This window comes from Portunus trituberculatus, chromosome 17, assembly GCF_017591435.1.
Source record: "Portunus trituberculatus isolate SZX2019 chromosome 17, ASM1759143v1, whole genome shotgun sequence".
NCBI classification, from domain to species: Eukaryota; Metazoa; Arthropoda; class Malacostraca; order Decapoda; family Portunidae; genus Portunus; species Portunus trituberculatus.
This window is the reverse complement of record NC_059271.1, coordinates 32,178,382-32,189,311: the sequence shown is the minus strand read 5'-3', so window position 1 is coordinate 32,189,311 and position 10,930 is coordinate 32,178,382. Positions and strand designations below refer to the sequence as shown.

Below are 10,930 nucleotides of genomic sequence, written 5' to 3'. Positions count from 1 at the left end.
ATTTTCTGGTTATTTTCTATAGCTAGTCTGTCTTTTTTCTTAATTTTGTTCAAAGAACTTTTCATATTTTCTACAATTTCAACAAATTTCTTTTGCTTTCAAACAAACCTAAAATAGTGGTGATCCCTCCACCTTTTTTTAAAAATCTCCTTTACCATTCTTCCTCAACAATAATGGCTATAATACTTTCCTTCAGCAGATTCTCTCTTCCTCATACTCATTACATTCCACTATTGTATGCTCCGCAGTTTCCTTTACTCCCAATGCCTGCCACTAACAGTCTGTTTGTTCTCAATCTTGATGATGCTACAGGTGACTTGGGAAAATTCCTGAGTGCAGGACTGTCAGATTGAACCAGCTGCTCTAGATTTTGTCTGTTGCTTATGATATCCATTAAAGGATGGTTCATAGTACTGAGGTATAAGTGTATATATATTTATTTACAAAATAAAGAAGAAAGTGTAATGAGGGTATTGGTGTCGTTAACTATTTCTTGGCCCGTTTTCCTTCTCCCTTCTTTGGCTTGCCTTTCCCACGCAATATTCTGAGCCGAACCATCTCCTCTTTGAAGTCTTGGTGTTCATCTCGGAAGAGCCCATACTGAGGAGGAAAGAAATTATCTTTACCCTAATCTTATAATGACACAACGGGTCAATCTATTTAAGTTGTGATCAAATGGATTAATATTAGGTATGCATAAACCTATCTATCTATACACCAGGCTGAATCCCACACAGGGTGGTCCAGACAAAGCACCACACACTCATACACATATTCACATTCTTAGCCATATTGGTCTCTGATGGAAAGGAGACCAGACATGACATACTGATTTACTCTTACTAATTTATAATGATACTGCTCCCTACTCTGGAACTACTCCAATCCCTACACCACTGAAAACTTTTATTAAAAATGTTATGCAAGTATTTGGAATTTTTTTCTGATACAGATATTGATTTGGGTCCATGCTCACCTTCCGGAGAGTCATCATGAGGATGTAAGTCTCATTGTGACGTGGATAGTGGTCAGTAATATCAGGTCGTAGGTCAAGTGGTTTTTCACTGAACATCTTGACTACACGCATTGACCTGGGAGAAAGCAAATTAACAAGTGTTAATAAAGGAATAAAACAATAGCCATAGGAGGAAAGATAGTCATTCTCTCTCTCTTGTTACTATGTTGAGATGATACAGATTTGATGTTGGTTGACCATCAATACTTCGACATACAGATCCTTGATTTATGTCAGTTTCATTTTTACTGTGTGATGTAAAGCAATTCCCACCAAAACTCAGAAATCGTAAGGACCATATTTGCTGATGCATTAGCTATTTGTACTTATTCCTTTGAAAAAAAGTCTAATAATAATCATGCATGTAATACAGCCATACTACAGACGTCTATGCCTGTAAGCCAAGGTCTGTAGGTGTGGAGTTGAAGCAGTATTAAAGTAAGCACAAATATTGTTATCAATAATATTAATACTAACAATCTCTCTCCTCTCTTCCTTGCTCTCCTCCCCTTCCTCTGCCTTGTTGCTTATCTCTGATAAATAAGAGGGAAGAGGATATGAAAGGGAGGGCCTGAGGTTTAAGACAAGACAAAACAGGAAGGGAGACAGAAAGAACAAGCAAAATAACAGGGGAAAGTATATTAGGCAAGGAAGTAGAAGGATAAAGAAAGAGGATGGGGAGAAAGTAAAAAGAATGAATATGCAAGAGGGTAACAAGAGAGTTCGCCAAAAGAATGGGATAAATATGTTGACACCTCCCTCTTAAATGAGTTCAAGTTTCTTAATGAATACAAATAAAAGTGAAATATTACATAGTGCAAGAGTAGGATTTCCAAGCATGTTATAAATACAGGCCGAGAGAGTACGTTTAAAAAATTCATTGATATGCAATGAGGATAGGCATCAGACCACTGCATGCGATCAGTTTCCTTCACTTACGGTTTGGAAGTGGGCCGCACCACCTCTCCAAAAATGTGATTGCTGAGTCTGTTCATCCGTTTAGCGTAAGTAGTTGAGTTTGCAGCGAGGCGTGCATAGTTGTACAAGCCTGATGCCACAGGTAATTTGGATGCCATGGCTGCAACACATAGAGGACATTATCAAAACGTGTCTTTCATACTTCCTGTCTTGTTGTTTTCTAAATATACTAACTAATATATCACTTAGTATTTTTGTTTTAGAATTTCATCTTTCCTAAAGTATTACCCTAATGCATGCTTTATTGGATGTTGATATTAAATTTACTAAATTTTCTCATGTATATATCTCATTCATAAGACCAAATATTTAAGGAAAGACTGGTTGACCTATATACAGGGACGCTGTTTTTTTGGGGGGAGGGATTCCAAACATGATACAATTCTTTGCTTTTGAAATTATGTAAACATTCACTATGACTAGTATACATAACAAATCTTTACCCTCCCTCCCACACACACACACACATTTACTTACATCTTGATTTTGTTACAGGCAGCTCTTAATGTCAGGCTGAGGGCACTGGTGGATGTTGAGTGCCTCCTGGAAGTGGCAAGCAGTACCTGTAGACGCCTGTAATGTGTACGCTATGTAGTTGAGCCAGCTGTGGGCCGGTGGGATGGCCTTTACAACGGCCCTTTGCGACTTTTACATTTCTATTGTCTTGTTGAATCTTATATATCGTATTTTGTATCTATCCATTGCTCTTTAGTTGTTGTTAATATTATTTTTTTTTATTCCTTGTGTTTCCTTTTCCCTTATTTTCCAAAAGTGTTGAATGTTTACCTTCTGCTGGGTTGGTTGCCTTGCGCAGACACCCAAACAACGTCAGCACTCACCACTCACCTCTTTGAAGTGGACCAGAAGCAGGCAACAGTAACCCGACATTAGGTGGGAATCAATATTATTACTGCTTGGAAGTCAACGGGATAAACAAAACAATTCACCGGACCCTGAGACCAACGGAGGGTAAAATTTAATGTCAGTCGGACTTTGCAAGGATTGGTTCCCTGGGTTCTGGGCTCCGTCTGGAGTATCGCTGACACAATCACTGGATCACTAAGGATTTGACAACAAGCTCTTCAGTCATCCTTTCTTGATCTGATTATTATTCATAGTGAGTCTGTGTTTTCCAAAAACAAGCTTGGGGACATATGGGGAATCAGGTTTTGAGTGTAGGGCGAGTGTTAAGTGAAACCTGAAAATCTACGGGATTTTCACTCAACATTATGTATTTCTGTACCTTCTACCTATCCTAGCCTGGGGGCTGTGCCACCTGGACTTCCCCATCCCTTCTTCCTAGGCCATTATCATTACTCCAATATCAAGAACGGTATTGCTGGAGAAAGCCATCAGTCTCACTGATACATAAAAAGGAGAGCATCACTGGAAAATAGACATATTTTGGACACATTGCTTCCATACTCTTTCCCTTGCTTATTACTCATTTATTATGAACACTAATAAGTAAGGTTTGCACAGAATGCGAAAATCCCAGCATTAATTTAGGTTAAGTAAGTGTCAGCTTAGATTAGGTTTAGTTAGAATGTATCAAAGGTAGATAGAACACAAAAATCTCTGCAGCTAGTAAGAAATTCCCCAGACCTAATCTAGGGATTTTTTCTAATGTTCATGTTCTATCTAGGCATGAAAATACAACCATTGATGCACTCCTTATTACTTAATGTCAGATTGATGCCTTTTCCATATATATCACAAGAACAAAGGTGTTAGAGGTAGTGGTAGAAGACAGTGGAAGAATGGAATAGGATGAGAAAGCACAGAAAGTGGATTATTAGCTGGGGTTGCATGTTAAAGGCAATGGAATGAAAATATGAAAGATTTCTATTTGAATGTATTTAAGGAAAAGAATGGGAGATAGGTGTTCCCTGATACTGAAGGGAATAGTATTAGTTTGATACTGAGAGAGGGAAAGGAAAACGGAGAAACGAACTCTTAATTTTTATTTTTTTCTTCCCAACAGATGTGTGTAGAAGAGTGTTATTCCAAAGGCTACACTGACAGTGTCTACTGAGTGACTTCCAGCTCAAGTTTCAAGTCTTGACCCACTTAGAGAGAGAGAGAAGGAGAGAGGAGGAGAGGGGATGCAAACAGAACATCTACAGTTAGTGCTGAGGATGTGTGACAGAAACAGTGTGATATTTCAGTAACAACTACTCCAGACATGAACATACAACATAAGAAAAAGTTATTTAATTTCCTAAACTTATAAAGAATCTTCTTAAGGTATAATTACAGTAGTATGTTGAACAATAAGACCAAGCAAGCTCGGAAATAGTAGTTTTGTCATAATATGCTAAAGTATAAAGTAAATAGATAAAAGGAAGAGAAACAAGCAGCATCTGACCATAAGAGATAAAATATGTTCATAGCAACTTCACTAGATTGAAACACAAGCAAACCAAAAGACAAAAATCTACAGGTGGACTAAATAAATATAGAAAAAGTGCTGACAAAAAAAAGAAAAGAAAATGGGGTTCGTAGATTGCTGCTCCAATATCCTCACCAAGCTTCCTGGTCCCTCCCTTCCATTCTTACCTGCTTTCTTTCTCGGCACCATCTTTGCTTCCTTGATCCTCCTATACCTATACAAGAAAGAAACTAATCTCCCACTTAATGACATTCTTCTCCATGCATTCAGGAGCTTATTTCTCCACCTACCTTCTAATGGATGCTCAGCTAGTGATTCAGAAACAGACAAGTGTAATAATGTGCAGTGTGTGAGATGTCAGAGATATGGTGAGCTACAGCACCAGATTATACAGAGATGGAGAAGATTGAAGGGCAGAGAAATCATGGTATCAGTAGATCGTGTGGAACAAGCTGTAAGGAGACTACAGACACAAGGTAAACTGGAGAAAAGTGAAAAAATTACTGATGTTACAAGAAATGAGAGAGAAGAGGAAAGGAAAATTGCAACTGAAGAAGAGACTGGAGGGAAACTGAAGTATAGGGGAAAACAGAAAAGGCACGAAGGTAAAGCCAGTTCCCCTGACCAGAATAATGGAGAAATGAAGGATTGGAACAAAGAAATTCATGAGGAAAAAAAGGCTCAAAAGGATGGAGGATGCAGTGAAGATGAAAAGGAAAAAACAATGCAAGATAAGGTTGAAAAGGAAATGAAGAAAGGAAAACTCAAGACACAGATGACTTACCAAAAGCCAACATTATTCCACGTTATGGGCTTACCAGCAAATCCTAACTGGACTGAGTATGATGTCCTTACCAATGAGCAGAAGCTTCTTAAACTGAACTTTGAGTTAATCACACAGGAATTTGAGAAGGTCTTCAGCAGACTCCAATCAGGAGACACAACAGGCTGGAAGAATAATAGCATCCTTGAAGGACACTGGTGCATTTTTCCATTTGTTGATCAAGGGAAGATCAACACCTCAAATTGCCACAGTTGCCCAAGGGTTGCTGAGATCATTCTAGGGTGTCTGCCAGCAATGATGAATGACTGTGTGTTTGGTAATGCAGCTTTCTCCATACTATATCCAGACTCTCACATCACACCTCACCAGGGACCCACCAACCTGCGTCTCCGTTGTCACCTGGGTATGTATTTGTATTAAGTATCTTCTCTTATGTGGTTGTGACTATTCCATATATCACTATAAATATAATAAGCTGGATATTTCTCTCTCTCTCTCTCTCTCTCTCTCTCTCTCTCTCTCTCTCTCTCTCTCTCTCTCTCTCTCTCTCTCTCTCTTGTAAGATCTTATCTCCTTTCTCCCCCACAGGCATCAAGGTGCCAAATGGGTGCTGGTTGGAGGTGGCAGGACAGCAGTATAAGTGGGTTGTAGGAGAAACTTTACTCTTTGATGACTCCTTCACACACTCAGCACACTTTACAAACCAACCCAATAATATGCATTCACAGCCCAGAGCTATTTTGTTACTTGATTTCTGGCATCCAAATGTGACTATCCAGGAAAAGGAATGTCTGTTGGAGCTGCTAACACCTCTAGGAGTTTAGCTTACCAAAGAATCCATATATATTTAGGAAGAGATAGATGGCATTAACTTATGAATAGGTAAAGGAATAAAGCAGGGTTGGAATAGAGAAACTAGTTGGATGATAGTGGAATTATTCTTAATTGATTCAGTGAACTTAATGTAAACTAGGATGATTTTTCTTTATATGTATGATATTCAGATGTAATTAAAAAAAAAATTTTTTTCTTAAATGCCTTGATTTTTATATTTTCTAGGATAAAGATAAGAAGTATAATTTCTCCAAATACATTATATTTAATTGAGGTTTCACTAGGTCTAGAATGTACTTGTACATATTGAAGAGTGTGATGTTATGTATTATATATAAAATTGAACATCTATTAGAATTTAGACTAACCATTAGTATAGAACCTTTTAATTATATTGTGATATGTCCATGCAAATAGAGGGCATCTGTTTTCATCCACTTTGTAATAATACAATAACATTTCATCACTCAATAGTATTTGCTTCTTTACCTTCTGTTATTACTTTAAGTCACAAAGCAGTATACAGGTAAGACAAAGTGGACATTTAAAGAAGCTTCTAAATGTAGTAGAAGGAAGCACATTCTTCTAGGCAGGACCTCACTTTGCTGCGCACACAGAGCCACACAATAGGCATGCATGAGGGAGGGAGGGATAACTCACTGGCACACAGGGTGGCTACGTAGCATCACTACATATTGCACATATACATGAAGAGGAAAAACATTCACATCATATCACGCAAGACAAGTCATACACGCTTTCATAGTTTTATTTACATACATAATAATGTACTGTTGAAATATAACAAAAATAAATATATACACATAAATCACAACTCTCCTGGTTCATGAGTATCGATAGAAATAGAGAATGAGAAAAATGAAATAATCTATCTTTTAAGCACCTTGTTTCTTGTCCGGCGGGAGCTGCCAACACTCGCTGTACAACTAAATACATTTTGATATATAATGTTTTGACAAATAACTTAAGCTGGACACGATAACGAAAAGAAAGATATCACAATAACCAGTAAATCATTATGTGATATTTTCACAAGTATAGTATCTCACTGATGATAGATTCAGTAATAGATAGTTATCAAAGACATTCATACTGTTAAACATGTGTAGTGCCTTCACAGATACCTTCTACTACTGGTTAAAACGTCAGTAGTGGTCTTGTGCTGACGGTGGTGGTAATAGTGGCGGTAGTGGTGGGCTATACTTACCCATACACACCCACACAGCCATAAACAATATAAAAAAAAAGCCCTAATATACCGAAAACACTCGTAAACACACTGAAAACGCCCCCACACACATGCAGAATGTGTCTACACACACACACATGCACACACACACACACACGCTGATACCAGTAATATGTGCATTTACACATCACCAAGACAAGCAGTGCAAGCCTTTACCACAACCCTCCACACTGCCTTATCTTCATCAATTAAAGGTATTTATAAGGCCATTCACTTATTTTTAAGTTTCCTTTACATTTGAGAGTGAAAACAGTACGCAAATAGTAAAAGGTGATGGTATAAAGATCATTATATAGAAACAAGGCGTCAGTATTAACAGCTGATATTTGCTTCCTTAACTTACAGCGAGCCAAACATATGCCATAATGCAACCACCAGTCTACTATTTCATATCCCATAGTCAAAAGTTCCTTATATGGCTTAATTTTGGCTTGGTGAGATGATAAAGACACCAGAAACCGCTGTTCCCGGTGTTGCCTTCGGGTCGCCTCCGCTAACCACAACCCCCCTCCGCCCCTCCCCCAGGCAATCTACGGGGTCAAATACTATTTTTTTTCAAATATTTCCTAACGGCAATATTACGCTTCCGTAGTATGTTTTTTTATGGTTTCTATAAATGTTTCGTTGTGTTTGAAGTGTTTCCCGCTCCTGTATTGGGTAAATATGTAGCGTTTAGTGGTGTTTTATGGAGTATGTTAAAAGCTTTTTCACGGTCAAAAATTTAAATTTTCCATTTTGAGTTTTTTTTTATTTGAAGGAATAAGTAAGCCTTTATAGTATCAAAGAGTCGTCTATGCTCTTTTAAGTGTGAAATCAATCAATTGAGTGAAATATGTGAACTTTGAAATAGTGTTTGGTGCTCTTGAACAAAATTAATATTTTTCTTTGTTTTATTTGCTCACGTTTCTGCGTCTCCGTCTAACTCGCCGTAGAATGCCTTAAAAGATAGCCCAGACTCCATGAAATGTGGTAAAATACTCATCAAGTGAAAATGGCTTGACTTTCCAGGAAAGTTTTTGTTGAAAATGTTTTATACTTTAAAGTAATTATTTTAGAAATTTTTTAAAAACTAGTTGAGCTGGAGATATTTTGATATTTTGAAAATTAGTTTAAATATTTATCATGTCATACAATGTGATGTATTTGGCTGTGCCTTCATTTTTTCTAAAAGTAATTTTTTAAATCAAATTATTTACGTAATTTAGCCGAGTCACCCGTCACTCCGTCCTGTGCTCTCTGATGACCACAGCCTAGGTGGTGACTCATCATAGCCCCGGGCTGGGGCCTCTTTTCCAGCACCCCAGTTCGTCAATATTTTGCCTAATATTTAGTGATTTCTACGTGTTTTCGTGTGTTGCTAGGTTCAGGTGTGTAGATACTGGTAGCAGAATGAGGAAGAAAGAATAAATAAAGGAGGATAAGGAAGAAGGGAGGAGGAAGATGAGGAGCAGCCAAGCCACAATACTTAAGTCACCCTCCATTTCCTCAATATTTTTTCTAACATCTAGTGTTTTGATGATTTTGCTGTGTTTCTAGGCTCAGGCGTGTGGATGGAAGCAGTAGAAGGAAGACGAAGGAGAAACAATGGAAGAGGATGAAGAAGAAATGAGAAATAGAGGCAGAATAGGAGGAGCCAAGATGTAATATTTAGGTAGGTGTCCCTTTTAATCTCAACGTTCTTTATAATGCATACTTTTGGTGTTGGGATATATTTACGGTGTTTCAAGTGTTTTCAGTAGTGTGGCATGATGTTATGAGTATGTCTTGGTGCATTTTGTGTCTTTTCAGTATGTTTTAGGCCTTTTAGGTATATTTTACGTACCTTGAGTATGTGGATTGAAATGTGTTTCAGTATTTGCATGTTTTGAGTGTGCTTTGTGAACATTTTGAGGGGTTGTGTGGTATTTTGAATGTGTTTGGGGGTTAATTTTTACCGTTTTAAACTATGTGGGTGTGTGTTAGGAGTCTTTTGGATGTGTGTGGGTTTGAATTGGATATATATTGGGTGTTTCTAGTGAGTTTTAGTGTATTTGGGGCATTTTGAAGGGTTGCATGGCTTTTTGAGTGTGGTAGGGGGTGGTTTTGGTTTATATTGGGTGTTTCTAGTGAGTTATAGGTGTGTCTTGGTGCCTTTTGAGATGTTGCATGGTGCTTTGAGTGTGTTTTATGTTAATTTTGAGTGTTTTAAAGGGTTTGGGTGTGTGTGGGGATGATTTTGGCGTATAACGGTATTTCTAGAGGGTGTTGTGTGTGTTTTGGTGCCTTTTAAGGTGTTGCTTGGCCTTATGAGTGTTTTGGTTTAGTTTTGAGTGTTGTAAGTGGTTTGTGTATGTATCTGAGTGGTTTGTGTGTGTATTTGAGTGGTTCGTGGTTGATATGCCGTATACTGGGTGTTTATGAGTTTTAGGTGATTGATTGATTGATACATTTATTGTTGAATTAATAAATAATTACAACAAAGGAGGAGGATGGGCCTTGCCATCCACCCCATGGGCAAAGACTTAAGGTTAAAGTATCACAAAAATAACTCTGGGCAGTATACACAACAAAAATACAAGTATTTCAATAAATAAATACACATATTGCACACCTTATTGCCTAAGACATCCTACAGTCTGGGAGCAAACTGAGGATATTCCCTGAGTATATCCCTGAGGATGGCAAAGTCTAGGAGATGGTCAATGAGGCTGTACAAGTCATGCTGACCTTGTGGCCTAAATTTAGCAATGAGAGGACATTCCAAGATATAGTGACACAGAGTGTGTCCCCTTGGTGTAGCACACAGCACACAGCACACACCAGGAGAAGCACTGACTTCCCAAAAGTATTTGTAGCCTAATCTGAGCCTCATTGCCACCCTGTCATGTGATGCAGTGTGTCTCCCGTAGGTGTAAGCACAGCTCTGGGAGACACGTGCATAGTGAAGACTAGTGCTACTGCCCTGCCCTATGGCAACAAAGCTCCAACTGATCACTAATGCTACTTTGTACAAAGTCCTTAATGCTACTCTTAACATAACCCAGAGTGTACTCAGTGCCAGGGTCCACTGTGTCATCTTGTAGGGCACACTGAGCAAGGTGGTTTGCTTTTTCATTTAACGGGATACCCACATGAGAGGGTATCCAGATGAAATGGACCGTGGCACCGGCACCTTCTAGGGCGTGGATGAGATCAAGACACTTATTAACTAGATCACAGTCCATGGGGGAGGTGGATTGAAGGGCGTACAATGCAGCCTGACTATCAATAAAGAAATATACATTCTTATGGAGAGGCGCCACAATGTAGAGCGCCTCTACTTGGGGACATTTTGAGGGATTACGTGGTGTTTTGAGTGTGTTTAGAGTGTATTTTTGAGTGTGTGGGAGCTGTCTTGTGGGTGTGTTTGAATGTGTATTCCGGGTAGTGTGCAACTGTGCATGTTATTATTATGAAAGGTTATGTGCTTTGGAGTTTGGAGAGATATAGACCATGGAGCCACCTATAGCATCAAGATGGAGGTGAAAATGAACATAAAGTAAAAAAGAAAAAAAATAATTGCAGCTACAGACCCAGACAAAAACACAAACCAAAACATATTAGAAAGTGTCTATGTCCAGCAGGCAGCTCCAGGCTACACTTCCGCCGATCAACTGATTTAAACTGAACCGAACTGAA

At 38.4% G+C, this 10,930-nt stretch overlaps 2 protein-coding genes across 3 annotated transcripts; one reads left to right on the top strand and one right to left on the bottom strand.

The window, feature by feature from the left end:
• Nucleotides 1–419: 419 nt before the first annotated feature.
• LOC123504983 (28S ribosomal protein S33, mitochondrial-like) lies at nt 420–2,765 on the bottom strand. Its single transcript, XM_045255971.1, has 4 exons — nt 2,471–2,765; nt 1,955–2,093; nt 977–1,091; nt 420–600 (listed from the first exon to the last, which is right to left on the bottom strand). The coding sequence occupies exons 2-4, from the start codon at nt 2,089–2,091 to the stop codon at nt 487–489; spliced, it is 366 nt and encodes a 121-aa protein (XP_045111906.1). The 5' UTR covers nt 2,092–2,093; nt 2,471–2,765; the 3' UTR covers nt 420–486.
• A 4-nt stretch (nt 2,766–2,769) lies between these two features.
• LOC123504982 lies at nt 2,770–6,476 on the top strand. Of its 2 annotated transcripts, none has more exons than XM_045255969.1 (3): nt 2,770–2,884; nt 3,978–5,572; nt 5,758–6,476. In XM_045255969.1, exons 2-3 carry the CDS (start codon nt 4,486–4,488, stop codon nt 5,991–5,993), a joined length of 1,323 nt encoding a protein of 440 aa, XP_045111904.1. In that variant the 5' UTR covers nt 2,770–2,884; nt 3,978–4,485; the 3' UTR covers nt 5,994–6,476. The 2 variants fall into 2 exon arrangements, with proteins under 2 accessions (XP_045111904.1, XP_045111905.1); XM_045255970.1 differs by having other exon boundaries at nt 2,789–3,110.
• Nucleotides 6,477–10,930: the final 4,454 nt, after the last annotated feature.